The sequence below is a fragment of the Tigriopus californicus genome, chromosome 9, assembly GCF_007210705.1.
Source record: "Tigriopus californicus strain San Diego chromosome 9, Tcal_SD_v2.1, whole genome shotgun sequence".
In the NCBI taxonomy this organism is placed as follows: domain Eukaryota; kingdom Metazoa; phylum Arthropoda; class Copepoda; order Harpacticoida; family Harpacticidae; genus Tigriopus; species Tigriopus californicus.
In genome coordinates this window covers 5107140-5121737 of record NC_081448.1, presented here as the reverse complement: position 1 = coordinate 5121737, position 14598 = coordinate 5107140, and the positions used below count along the sequence as shown (strand labels likewise).

General features: G+C 43.7%; 2 protein-coding genes across 2 annotated transcripts; one reads left to right on the top strand and one right to left on the bottom strand.

The window, feature by feature from the left end:
- Window positions 1–277: 277 nt before the first annotated feature.
- On the bottom strand, window positions 278–1533 carry LOC131886319 (transforming growth factor-beta-induced protein ig-h3-like). Its single transcript, XM_059234610.1, has 2 exons — window positions 1374–1533; window positions 278–1243 (listed from the first exon to the last, which is right to left on the bottom strand). The coding sequence occupies exons 1-2, from the start codon at window positions 1416–1418 to the stop codon at window positions 365–367; spliced, it is 924 nt and encodes a 307-aa protein (XP_059090593.1). The 5' UTR covers window positions 1419–1533; the 3' UTR covers window positions 278–364.
- Window positions 1534–10494: 8961 nt separating this feature from the next.
- LOC131886316 (solute carrier family 35 member G1-like) lies at window positions 10495–14021 on the top strand. The gene is made up of 6 exons (XM_059234607.1): window positions 10495–10681; window positions 12450–12652; window positions 12742–12883; window positions 12950–13158; window positions 13351–13613; window positions 13697–14021. The coding sequence occupies exons 1-6, from the start codon at window positions 10551–10553 to the stop codon at window positions 13946–13948; spliced, it is 1200 nt and encodes a 399-aa protein (XP_059090590.1). The 5' UTR covers window positions 10495–10550; the 3' UTR covers window positions 13949–14021.
- Window positions 14022–14598: the final 577 nt, after the last annotated feature.

Here is a 14598-nt window from a genome sequence, read left to right as displayed (position 1 = left end):
ACTGAGGTTCATGAGCAATGAGAAAAAGAGTGGAAGGCTGAGTAAATCGGAACTGGCGCCAAATTTTAACTACTTCCATTAAACCCATCCCATTCAAACTCGAATGATATTTGTTGGCGTTGCATGTCTTCATTGACGAGCCGTTGAGCTTGGTTGAAAAGAAGGCAATTACATCCAATGGAGAAACTCCCATTTCCTGCCATAAAAATGGGATCTTCTTTAAAGCGTTGACATTACACAGCTCTAGCCAATGATGGTATGATCAAACTCGAATCAGTTCTGGTTAAGATTGGTGTATTTCTGTATGCTATGAAGATTGAGGATATTGCTGGATTTAAAGCTCTCAGGTACAGTAAAGTTAGATTTATTCTTGAGCTGACAGATCGATGTGCAGAGGAGTGTCGATGGCGTGGATCACACCATTGCTGGCAATCATGTCGTAGTCTTCAATGCGAGCCGAGGATTCAATGCTGGACACCTTGACCACGCCGCCCTTGAACACTTGGGTTTGGATCTCGGTTTCCTTGGTGCCGGGAGCGGTTTGGTGGACCATCCAGGAGATTCCCTTTTGGAAGAGAGTGCCGGGGATGACATGTCCCAGGAGGACTTGCTTGAGTTGCTCGACATCCTCGAGCAAAGCGGTGAGCATCTCTTCGGGTACCTTCTCGAACGCCTCATTCGTGGGAGCAAAGATGGTGAAGGCGTCCTCACCGGAGAGAGTCTCGGTGAGCTCAGCCTTCTCCAAGGCCGTCAACAAAGTGGAGAAGATACCATCGGGGTGGTTGGTCAGCACATCGATGATGTTGCCGGAGGGAATTTCCAGCAAAGGCTTGGAGATCACGTGGATGACGCCATTGTCGGCCTCAATATTGGCCTTGCTCAGACGAACGCCATTGACGGTGACAAATCCGGGGTAGAAGTCGCTCTTCAGATACACGTTCACCCTCAAGTTGGTGCCCTCTTGGGTGACCAAGGTGAGGTCGTTCTCGAGGTCAGAGGCCACCACCTTCTTGGGAAGGACGTGGTACAGCAAGATCATCTTGAGCTTCTCAGGGTCGCTCTTGAGCTCTTCCAAAGCCTCGGCAGGCACCATCTCGAAGGCTTCATTGGTAGGGGCGAAGACTGTGAAGGTTCCCTCACCTGAGAGGGTCTCGACGAGGCCAGCAGCTTGAACGAGTTCCACCAGAGTACTGAGGCTCTCATCTCCTTGGGCAATCTCCACAATGTTGGCCGCGGAGATGACCTAAGATTGAATGGCATGGGAAAGAAACTATGAAAAGGGACCTTCGGAAATGAATTCTTTCTACCACCAGGACTGGCCATGGAGTGGGTGATCTGATCAATCTGATCAAGCAAGAGAGTACTGAACTCACCTGAGACAAAGAAAAGCACAAGAGGGAAGTGAGGACGATCTTCATGGTTTCGATTGATTTTACCTTATGACTTGAATTTCTCTGATTATCCGTCTTATATAACAAGTAGGCCGGGGGGCCAGCCGAAGCAGTTCAATCTATAGGGGGAGACAGTCCGCCCCCCCCCCCCCCGTTCATTCTTCTCATCTTTGTGCCACAGGAAAGGTGGTGGAGTCAGTTGTTCAGTGACTGGTGAATGAGGCCGATGATGGTGATTGTGCACTGCACAAGAGGTAACCATGACGATTGGAGAGCATGAGTGTGCGTGTGTGTGACATTCTGCCATTTCAGTAAGGTAGTCGTCGGATGAGTGCGAGTGGTTGGGAATTTGGTAGGAGAAAAGCGAAGCAGCCCCTCCATCCATACGTCCAGTAAAGAAGATGGGCCGTCCGAAGCGTCAAGCGCCTCTTGTTGGCCATTACACCGGTTCCTGCTAGGCTCCGTGTCTTTTCCATGGTCTTTGTTGTTCAGGATGAGAAGCTTTTGGCATGAAAATACAGGTTCACAATCCGAACATGGACTAGGGAAGTTTCTGGAAATTCACTCGTCTCCGTACATAGTAGAGACATGTATATTTGATGCGGATATACACTAGTAGGGTAACCTTTTCTCCTTTCCCCTGTTCAAGAGCGTCAGAGCGACGACACTTTTACTACCAATCGGTTTTTGTTCAAGATTTTCATCAGTTGAGAACTTCCACTCTCAGGTCAACGAGTACAGAATAGTTTTGATGAAAAGGTGAAGTTGCTAATGTTATGGCTGTACTTAACTCATCCAAGGTTTAATAAATACACCTTGATAAATTATCTTGATGGCGTAACATGGAACCTCGTAAAACTATTGAAGCCATGTTCCGGTAATAGCCAAGCAACAGAGAGCGCAATCAACTCAACCAAGTCTTGGCAACATCGTAGACATCGAACATCCCATATGGCGGTGAAAGCAATTGTTTTACAATTGAACATAACACGAAAAAAACGTTTATTTTCAAATAGATAAAATGGCTCACAAGCACCATCAAATGGCTGAATGGATGACTTTGGTGGCATGTATTGGCGAGAATTTCAACGAAGGGATGGCATGTATACATGTGTACTACGGACTGGTTCGTGGCTCTCGGTTTCTACCTGTCTCGCCCGGGAAACCAACCCATGGTTGACTTCAATCGGATTTTGGAAACAAAAATCTGTCAGACTGAGACATGAAACATGCATGTGAAGCTGTCAAAACTTGATATTGTGGAATATGATTATGCAAGAGCATTTGTACATACAACGAATCAAACGTTTTTGGACTTCCTCTGTTTCTCATGGATGGGCAGAGGATCTTTTGATAAAAAATCCGACATCAAATCACTGAATGTGACACTCGGGCCAGATTTATGCTGAATGATAATCTCCTTTTTCCTTGATTTTTCTCTCGTGGAGGATTTGATTTGCCGCCGAGATCGGCTATTGTCGGATGATCGCGAACGAAATGGCGGGGTCAAACGTGGCGGGTCAGGGGGCAATCGCCCAATGGTGACCCGCGTGTGTTGACCGCCTGGTCCTAAATGGAGTTCTGTGTCTACTTTATCTTGGATATCACGCAATAGAGAATGCCTCAATAGTCCACTAATCTGCCCCTGGTTACCCAGTCCTGCAGCCGCCACGTCCAAAAGTGGCGATACCGAACTTAGAAATTCGGCACCCGTTTGCTTTGGCGGTGCATGATAGGGACCAACGGAGAAGGACGGACTGCTTGGTTCATAGTACGGTTCATCGTACTCCTGATGGTGATGCTTGGGCTTTCGGTGGTAGTCCTTATCGATGTAGGGATCGTGAGTCTTGTACCCATGGGGAATGTAGTCCTCTTCATAGTATTCGTCGTACTCGTGATCGTCGTCATACCCGTGGTCGTCATGATGGTGAGTTGGTCTTGGGAAGTGCTTCTTGGGTGGGGGTGGATGGTAAATTTCCTTGGGCTCATGGTATTCGTACTCAGGTTCATGATATGGCTCCGGCTCGTGGTATTCGTATTCGGGTTGATGGTGTGGCTCTGGTTTGTAGTACTCTGGCTTGTGATGATGATATTCCTCTTTATGAGGGGGAGAGTAGTACTCTGGTTCAGGATAATGTTTTTCTTTGTGAGGAGGGTGCTCGTGGTGCTGGTGGTAATGCTCCTTTTTGGGAGGAGGATGATAATCTTCGTGAAGATGGTGGACCTCATAGTCTTTGTAGGGGTCTTTATAGTGATCATGGACCTCGTGTTTGTGATAATGTTCATCCTTGTGATGATGCTCTTTTGGCGGTGGATCATAATAGGGCTCCGGCTTTGGAGGAGGATAATATGGCTTAGGTTTGGGAGGAGGGTGATAGGGCTCAGGTGGAGGTAGAGGATGATATGGTTCGGGCTTCTTGACATGGTAAGGTTCAGGCTCGTGATAATGATTCAAAGGGTTTGGGTGATGATGATTATTGACTTGTTGGAAATACTGATAACTGTGACTTTTGTGCGGCTTCGCCAGAGGCTTTGGTTTGGAATAATACCCATGTGGTGGGGGATGAAGATTTGTTGGTGTTAAGGAGATTCCTGGCCCTGGGACCCCGATTGGACCGGGAATCCCAACTGGACCAGTAGGTAAAATGGGAGTGTCAAATTCATATTCGTAGTCGATCAATATATCCTCTAGGTCCACATTGTAGTCGTCTAAGGGATCAGGATAATCTAAGCCCAGAATGTCAATTCCTCCACCCAGGCCCAGATCTAACACTGGATCTACTGGAATAATTTCATTTACTCCCAATAAATCGTCAACTTCTGAATCGGTCAAGGAAAGGCTGTCCTCCCCCAGCGCTTGCTTGGCGGCATCTAAAATCAAGGCCTCTGCGGCATTGTTTGCTTTGGCCTTGGCCACGACCTTCTCATTGGTTTTGGCCAAAATATCAGCGTTCTTTTGGAGATCCAGAAAGCTCAGCACCTCTGTCAACTCCTTCGGCGTCAGTCGGAGTAGAGGTGACGACGGTCTGATTCTCGTCAACGGAGATTGGCTCACAGGCTTCGAGGCTTCATTGATCCGCAGCTTTTGTAACTGAGATCGAATGGGAAGAGTGGACGTCAGCTTGGCCAACTGAGCTTTGGCGAGGATGTTCCGTTGCCGCACGGCTTCTTGCCTTTTCTTCAAAGCGAGACTTTGAATTTTTGTTATCACTCTTTGATTGCTGGCCTCTGCCAGCTTTTTGTGCGCCACTCTGTTTCTGGCCTTTTCCAAAAGCTTGGAACTAGACTCCAAAGCTGCGGTCAATTCTCGTTCTTTTTCTGCTCGTTGTCTTAGGATACGATTCCTTTCCTCTTGTTGAATCTCGCCAGCCAGTCTCAAACGCTCAGCATCCAAACTCTTCTTCGATTCCAAAGCCAAGGCTGCCAATTTTTGACGCTCCAAGGTCCGTCGTCTTTGTTGTACCAAAGCCTCCTGGATCAATTTCCGACGAGCCGCTACCATTTGCAGGGCTGCCTCCAAATCAGGATCATCTCGACCAACACGATCCTTGTCTTGCAAACGCTTCAGCTTTATTTGAGTCTCAATTGCTTTCATTTTTGCATCCTCTTTCTTGAGCTTGATCTCGCGAACAGTTTCTATCATGTTCATCTTTTCTTGTTTGTCCAACTGATCCTCCTCTTTGGAGTTATCAATGACGGAAAGTTCATTCTCGGCGTTTTCGATTCTTCTATTTTCCTCCTGGATTTCCTTGTTCAACTCTTTGATTTCCATTTGCATCTCTTGGATCTTTTCAAAAACAGTGAGAGCCTTGATTTGCGAAACGAGTCTATTTCCATCGGTGCCAATCGATGCCTTTGGGTTTTCAGTATCATCCATTCTTCTTCCGGCCTCGCCAGTTCTTTTCAAGAACTTACTCGTGTCCAGGGTTGGGATTTTGTCATCATGGAATCGGTTCTCAAAGTGTCCACTCGTCACTGCCAAACCACTTGATTGGTATTGCGGTTTCTGCCTTAGTTTGGCTCTCTCAAGGACGCGCATGGTTAGACCGTTCAATTTGTGAGTGCGTAAATCAAGCTCCTCTTGAGGATCAGACATCTTGAAGACAGGTTTTGAGTTTTGCAAGAAGTCCGCTCTATGTCTTTGGAATTGCGCCAAATCCAAGTTGACCTTTGGTTCGAGTTTCTCTTCAACATCATCTGGAGGAAGTGCGATTTCATCGTCAGTAACATCTGAGGCCCGTTTCTTGGCCACCATTTGGGCAATCTTGACTAAAAGTCGCCTCCGATCGTCACTTTCCGTTTGGTCATCTTCACCGCCAGATGGACGGGCTGGAGGCTCCGATTTCTCAGCTACCTCCAGCAACTTTTGTTGATCGTCATGAGAATCTTCAATCTGCTTCCAAAGGGATCCTCGTTTCGTTTTTTGATCCGTCTTGCCATTGTGTAGCTCTTGGTGAAGCAAAATCTTTGTTAGAGGATTCTTTGCGTAATTTGATCCATAAATGTCTTCTGGTGAGGACGTAAAGGCTTGGGAAGTTTCGCGCTTCTGAGAGGATGGGAAAGACTCTGAGGGCCCTGGTCGAACATAATCGGAAGTGAAGAAAGAATTTGGATCATGCTTATGGTCTTTCACTTGTTGCCGTTCTCTGATGAGTCGTTTGGCCTCAGGAAGCTCATCCCAGAGACCCTTAGGATTTCGTGGCAATTGCGATTCAGAACCATTGCCTGCAACTAAAATAGCACTCAATCCTCCGACCAAAACGACACAAGCACTCCATTTCCACCAAAACATGGCGAACCAAACAGAGGTCGATATTTGCTCTATGAATTCATAGCCTTACTCATTGAAGTTATGAAAAAACACATTCAGCTCACTGTGAAGACAGACCTTCAGGAGGTACCAGCCTCATCTAACTAATACCATTCAAGTGGTAGTATTGTCGGCTACGCATTTTGTGCGTCAAGTGCCTCCTCAGCCCGATCGAGGGTGAGTAAGTAAGAAGAAGGAGGATAAAATATCGTCGCCAGGCATTCAAGGGATCCTCTGGAGCCTCTCTGGCCACCTACGCCCCGACTATAACATGTATGTACATTCAAGTCTCTGGTTGTCGGGACTCATTTTGGACCAGATGACGCTTTTCCAGGTCTGCAAGCTTAAGGCGTCTCTACATCTGTGTTCACGACTTCAAATTGTACGCCGAAAAGTGTCCTTTCGAGCATGTTATTTTTCCAAACAGACCAGGGAACAAAATGGTCGGGCAAAGGGCCCCGAGAGATAATCTCGGACTTGTGATCTTAGCCCTAACGTAAGTTGCATTCAGGATCAGAAAACGCCGAGCGAATTCATCGTAACCACCTTGTGTATGTAGTGGTAAAAAAAAAACTGCATTCAAAATATTTTGCAGTACATGTTTTTTACGTTCCTTGTTGCGGCTAGGAACTAAAATAAAGTGAACATTGACGTTTCCGTGTTATTAGTTTGAGTCCATGAACCTATTAGTCACGCTGTCGTGACGACTTACTCATTTCGAGGAATGGGACGTCATGGGTGTAATCGGCTTTTGTGGTGAGACAATTCCACATTTACGGGTAATGAACGGAGGTTGGACTTTCAAGGTGATAATGTGTGACATCCATCCAGAACTCGATAGAATCTGTCCGACTTCACCTTCAAACTTCAACCTCTAGTATGGAGGGAGGGGTAAGAATCATTGATCACGAATATGTCATGGAAACCAATTTGCAGCACTTTTGAGTGCGACAAGTATTTCATTATTTAATAAGACGCGTGGAACGAGGGACGAAAAATCAAAATCTAATCAAATTCATCAGAGACTTTTGGCATCCTGAAATATGCTTGGACGTGGACTGATTGTGATACCAGATGACGTTATCCACGATCACCTTGACAAGTTGACTTTGAATTCCCAGGCACGGAACCACTCTTAATTGTTTCAATTGCACACACTTCAGATCGAATAACATCTGGGATGCTATGCCGACTTTAGACGGCATGAGTTTCATGTGCATTCCAATGTTCACTAAAGGCTCACTTCTACGCGAATCTCATTTAAATTTCTTCGTGTTGATCACATTTTTCAGTGTTCAAGCTTTCATTGGACGTTGCCAGAGTGAGGAAAAACTTGGGTTTCTCTTTCGTGTTGGTGGCCAGTTGGAATAAGGAAAAAAGGTTCGTTTTGTTTGACTGTTGTCGATGGGGGAAGGCCAATCTTTTAATCGCTGGTGGTGAGATGACGTGCTAAAAATGTACATCACATGTGAGATATGTCTTTGTAAAGTTGCCGGATGTAGTAGGATTCTCGGGAAAATTGGATTAGTAATAACTTCAAGATTAAAAAACGTCAAATCAGAAAAAGGACCGTCCGAGCAAAGCTAATGGGGCATTTTGACGACCCCGTATTCAATGCATTGAACAATTTTGCCGGCCCCAACATGAGTTGTATCACGCCGCACAGACTGTCGGAGCAAGTTCCAGCTCAAAATATGCCAAATGAAAGACGCATGTAACGCATATTTGGGGGTTGTTAAAGAACGCAATGCAATGATGGCAAAAACACACCTTTCTTGTATCTGGGGAGCAAGGGGTTAGCATCCATATCAGATTGCTTCTCTGTCCTTGGGCGCGGTTAGCGTCTATAAGTTTTCTCGAGAAATGTTGGAGAGGAGATTCAAACCAGGAACCGCTTTCATGCTAGGAACCTGTGTTAACCACTACACCACGTCTCCCCGTTCAATAAACCACTGTTATGCGAAGCGTCTTGAGGAGCTCACACGGTGATTGGGAAAAAAATCTAGCCTTGTTAGTGCTGCCTCTTAGACTGCTTGGCTACATTAACTCAGTTTTCTGCAATTTTATGCCAAAAGTGGCAGAAATTGGTTCCAAAATAACGGAAACACTATCGTGAACAGGAGGAGTTGTAACCAAGAAGTCTAGGAGGCACGCCCAACAAGGGCATCTTCTCCTCAAGTGTCGGAGGTTCACATTTCGGTGCTGGAATTGAATTATGAGGAGAGACGTTGCGTAATGATTAGCGCAGTTTCCAAGCATGAGAAAAGTCCTCGGTTCGATTCTCCTCCCCGACCTCTTAGATGCTAATTGTACCCACAGGCTGAGAACCAATCTGATTCGGACCTGACCCTGCCTTTCGGAGACATGGGACGAAGTGATGGCCGGCGTCGCTACTCAGGCGAAGTTGAACCCTCGCCCTAGCACACGTCAATGAGATTAATCAAAGAAGTTCATGAGTTCATCAAAGAATTCATGAACACAGCACAATCTTAGGAAAACTAACCAACCACAATTTCTGTTTCAACTCTAAGCGGTATGTGGCCGTTGTCCAGGGAACTTGTATGAACAAAGATAATTGGGGCACATACAACTGACATTGTGGAAGTAATTAGTTAGTTATCATTTTAGAGATTCCTGGTTTAATTTATGCTTGTGATATGATATTTCAATAAAATCAAAAAGTATCATGTGGTTCGTAGCTCCAGAATGTTAAACAATAGGGATTGTTGATATTGAATACATGTGTCTTAACTCCATGACGCATACCTACTTGCCACGGCTCATGAAGGATAAATGGGGGCTCTTTTAGAGGCATCTTAAGGAATTGTTGATCTCAAAAATGGTTGATTTTTGGAAAGATGACCTTTTTTTGTCAAAAACGACACTTAACTAGTCAACGCAGAAGTTGAAGTCCGTGAAGCATTAAGAACTATGTTTAGGCTGAATATTTTGAGTTGTATGAAGTAAGTATTTTCAGCGGGGCATTTGATCACAGTAGCGGATGTGATTGGGATGTCAGGGCGAATGATTGAGCCTCGTCATAGCCTCTATCAGATTGACTATCTGTTCTATCTGTTCGAGGGTCTAGGTTGAGCATTTTGCACTCTCCTTGAATTCAAAATCGGAATGATACTCAAAGATATTCCTTTTCGTTAGAAAGACCAAGACCAAAATAAATCATGTTTCGATTAATTTTCCTTTCAAAAAGAAAACGATAAATTTGAATGGTTCTGAATGGACCCGCCTAGTTGATTTCTCAACGCTCCTTGAGCAATGTACAGTATACTTTACTATGTAAGCCTTTGTCTATATCATGTGCAAGCTAAGATTATTCATTTTTTTGTTTGTCTAATGATAAGGATATTTCCCACAATAACCACAAAACGGAAAAGTAGACGACACAAAGTGTTACACAAGTTCTGATCAAAATGCCAAACCAGTGCTCCCCAGATCAAAAATTCAGAAGGACAATTGGTCATAGACTAAAATCAGATCCCTTCGCCTTTTTTGTAATTTTGCTCACATTTATGATATTATCACATTATGAATATTCGTAACAAGTTGTTTAAAATAAATAGTATACCCGTACTGTTGACTGAGTGGCAATTTTTTATCTTATGGCAATTATTTGAAGTGCTTGATTGGGCATAACAAAAAAGTGTAACACATTTATTTCCAAAGAAAAGAAACTCTGTTATTGAATACATGATGGCTAGGGATCTCAGAGGGAAAAGAAAGGTTTCGCGGTAGATCCGTTCCCACGGAAAACGAGAAAAACTTGTGAACGATAATAAAAAACGAATCAAACAAGCCATCTCCAGTTAAGGAGATTTTTAGATTGTAGAAACTTGGAAGAACCATTTAAACGAGGGTAGAAGGGCTCTGAAAACATATTGACCGACGAGTTTGCTCTACATCTACATTAGAGAGACATTTAACCTCTAGAATAAGGGACTTTTCTACGCGCAAGAAAAACATGTCTGACACTAAACCTTCAAATAAGGTTCTGATATACATTCTTTTGCCATTACGGACTTATGAGGTAAGACCATTGAAATGGATCATTCTATCCTGACATTATTTGCTGTTCTTTTCAATTGCTCATAATGGAAAGTTTGCACATTTTAGTTCGTCAATAATTATCCATTTGCGCATAAGGACAATATTGGGAGTTGTTCAAGGCTTTCCTTTTCACATGATTCCACTTCATGTGCGCGTATTGAAGCACAAGAAACGTGCATTGGCCTAGGTCTACTATAGATCAGGTCCACGAAAGTCCAATACAACGGTATGATACAATCTTGGGAGCAGCTGATCTTGTTTCCATTCACATCACGAGTTGAAAGATCATGGAGAATACTCGTAAAAGAAAAAGGTCTCTGGGTCCGGATATTCAACTCCATCCAACTGAGCGAGTGGAATTTCTTAGCGCAAATGGCGACCCGGATGAAACCGGAGAATCTCTTAATTCATCTGTGTGGTAAGTCAGATTCATTCATTCATTCTGAAGAGCATTGGTGATGCTAAGAGGCAGAAGATCATGTTTGCTAGATTCACTCATGTTCCATGTGTGTAGTGGTTCATTTGTACTCTCATATGTAATTTTTTCGGTTTTGGCAAATATTATTTGCACAGCATTATAATGTACAATATTTGTCATTTTGTTTTGAGTGACCGAGTAGTTGGTGAAATGTAAGAAAATTCGAATGTCGACAAATGCGACTTGAAAAACGCATCACGACGCCAAGAAATAAAAAAGTGAATATTGCTACATTTGTCCTTTCGATGATGGAAAATGGAGGTGAAAGACATTTGGAGCAAATGTGCGAGTAAATATGGCCATAGTGATATTCATAAAGTTCGTTATAACATTGATCAACCTAATGTTGAACAATGATTTCCCAAATGATATCATAGTTATCTCATCTAATATCAGCCGTTTCAATTAGTAATTTTAAGAACAAGAATCTAATATTCTAATAACATTTCAATGTCCAAGTGTCTTAACAAATAATCCGGGCCATAATAATATGCCATAATTCGCGAATTAGTATCTTGCATTCCGGTCACTAAAATCTAAGTCTGTCCTTTGGAGTGAATAGAAAAATATCAATTAGTGACATTGAAAACAGCTCTAAAAATAGATGTGAAAAATACTTTTGCTACGTGCTTTTGGAGACTTTTTCCCACTTCAGTAAATTCATTATTTTTTTGCTGTTAGCAAAACCAAATTGCCCCAGCTAATGTGTGCAATATTCTAACGCTATAAATCCAGATGGGAGACCCTTCCGTACATAATTACGCTTCTAAAACCGATAACGCCTTAGCCCAATTTTGGAAACACCGTCCACCTCATTTTCTCTCTGAGTCGCTTTGTTGTCTCGTCAATTTACCACCAACCATCAGACCTCATCTTGTTTTTCAAGTCTGCACCTGCTTTAAGAACAAGTGACCATCCTCATGTTTAATTCAAAGAGAAGACCCAAATCTGACGAGACACAAACGATATTTGGATTGTCGTTTCGTTGAAAACATAGGGAACATTATACTTGGATTGTGGACAGAAAATCTAAGAGATTTGGTCTCGCAAAATCACGTATTTCTGTGACACTTTTGTTCTGGAATATGTTCTGGTTCTTTTTTTGGTGTCATCGACTGAAAACGTGAGCTCAATGGAAGGAAGGCACTTGTCATATTATGTGCCAATCTCTTTTCGGTTACAAAAGCTGACCACTCCAAATGAATTGGTCATTTTTCACCTTGGCTTTGACAGAAAAAATCCTTGTGGCAGTGGAAAATGTTTTCTCAATCCTCAAGGTGTTCAAAGCCAAAGTCGTTTTTGGTTCGGCATCCATCAATTTATGAACATCTCAACGACTTGGCCGAGGCCAACCAACTCTTTACAATAGATGGAGAGAGCTTTCTGCTGGATTAATTTATTGTCTATGGATATGTGGCAAATTGTCGATTAGTGATACTTTTCCCAAGGGCCTTAGGCGCTTTGCAGTGTACAATTTGAAGATAAGAACATAAGCGCAAGATCCCTTTCTAGGTACTCGTACGTGCCGTAAAGTGCGAAGCAGGGAGGCTGTGCAAAAAGCCGGATATTAACCAGGCCATCTTGCCCACGAGCGATTTGAGAAAGTTGATCAATCTTTTCATTAGCATGTTGCTGTTCCCAGGGTTCCCATTGACATGACTTCAATATCTAACAGCTGGAAGACACTTCATGTCATTGACCATTTCAGGCAATCCATTCAGACGTGCTTCCGACCGATCTTCGGGGTTCTGATTGTGTTCATGTCGGCATTCATGTTCAGCACCACCAATGTGATGGTCAAGGCTGTGGACAGAGTGGATCCCTTCACGATTGCCTTCTTCAGATTTCTGGGCATTTTGTTTCCGGCCATTTCTGTCATCTTGTATCAGAACAACGAGTTCTTCCCCAAAGGTGAGTAATTACAGATGTACCTTTGGTTCAGGACATGATGGGTTTGAGAAGGTAATCGCCATCATTCCTATGATGAATCTTCGTTCCAGGCCACAGGAAGATGCTCATTACTCGTTCGATATTGGGGAGTACAAATCTACTCATTCATTTCTTCGCCCTGAAACATATGCCCATTGCTGACGTGAATATGGCCGCAGCTGCGGCTCCTGCTCTAACCGTGTTATTTGGCAGGTTCGACACTAACATGACTAAAGTGAGCTAAGAGTGATCCAATGGTTACATGGAATTGGTTTATAGGATATTCTTGAAGGAGAAGATCATCATTTTGGACGGTATCAATTTGATTCTGGTTGTGTTTGGAGTCATATTGATCATCAAACCTCCGTTCATCTTCGGCTATGGACCAGAATATCAACGCGATCCAAAATATTACACGGCGGCTATTTCTGTGTCTGTGGGTTGTATTCTTCAAGCGAATGTGTACATAGCTTTACGAATGCTTAAAAGTGAGTCGACCAGTTTGCGTTGTTTGTGTTCCACGCTTGTTTTCCTTGTTCTCTTTGTTTGTTTGGACGGGAAAAACATATTGAGAGCGTGAGGATGGACTGAATGAGAAATGACCGATTTTCAGTCCTCTCACCAGTCAGTCCACTTAATGTTCTGTAGTCTGTACTAAATTGAATGGATTCACTTTTCAGGTGTCCCGTTCGCGAGTGTTCTCTTTGTCTTTGGCTTAATAGGAGCCATGGAAAGTGCCATAGGTGTGCTCTTGTTTGCCACCCCGTGCATGCCAGCTTGTGGGTCAGATCGAGTTTATATGGTGGCGGTGGGATTTCTTAGCTTCCTCGCTCAAATTGGTCTCACAGTGGCTTTGAAATTCGAAGGGGCCGGTCTCACGTCCATTTTGCGAAAAGCCTTTGATATCTTCTTTTCCTTCGTCTTTCAAATTACCATCTTCAACGTAAGTGGAATCCTATCATATCAGATGGAACGAAACACATTTTTGTCAACCGCATGAATGTCTGCGATCTTGGCTTTTTTAAGGATATTCCTGGGATCTTCAGCGTGCTTGGAGCCATCCTCATTTCTATCGTAATCATCGGGTCTGGCATCAAAAAAATTGTTGATAGCCTCTCAGCAGATCATTGGATCAAAGTGGATTATCTGGCAACCTGTTATCCGCCTCAAAATCCTCAAAGTCCTCATACTAATGAGGAAGCACCAACACCAATTGCCAATAATGGACAAAGAAGTCAAGTGCCAACAGAACCCCAAACCAAGTGCTCAAAATTGTGATCCCAGGCACGGTTCGTCTCGTCTTTCTCTCTTTTCTCTGTCATAATGATCATTAAACCAGCCATCCAACCAACCCCGACTTCCCGTTTTTTTATAAACTTGTGGCTAAATTTGTTTAGTAAGTCAATAAGCCCTCATTCAACGTGATTGTACTGTGGGAGGAGAGAAAATCTTTCAATTATCTACAATTGCGCGAGCCCAGAAGGCCTCAAATTTTTCGGAAATGGCCCTGTCATGCTCAATACTGAGCTCCATCCAGGAGTTCATTCTTAACTGATTAGGCTAAACTGCACAATGACTTGGCTGAATCCTTTATCAATGCTATTCATGAGCGACTGCGAGTTTTCTAATTAGTTCGTTCGCGAAAGATCGCTATCTCAAGGATCCGTATGCTGCACATTTGACAGACCAAAGAATCCCCTTTGCCTTTCCTTCCTCCAACGAAAAGGTGGGGGGGAGGGGTGTGTGTGTGGGGGGGGGCCGGGGTTACGGCAGAACTCTTTTGTTTTGGTTGCAAACAAAACTCCCAAAGTGTTTCAATCGGATGCCTATCCCTAAAGGGGCCAAATTACAAAACATAACCATCTCCAAGTTGGGGAATCCGCACTGTGTCTAAGAGAGCGCGTGCTATGTACTACGTACGCAGTCAT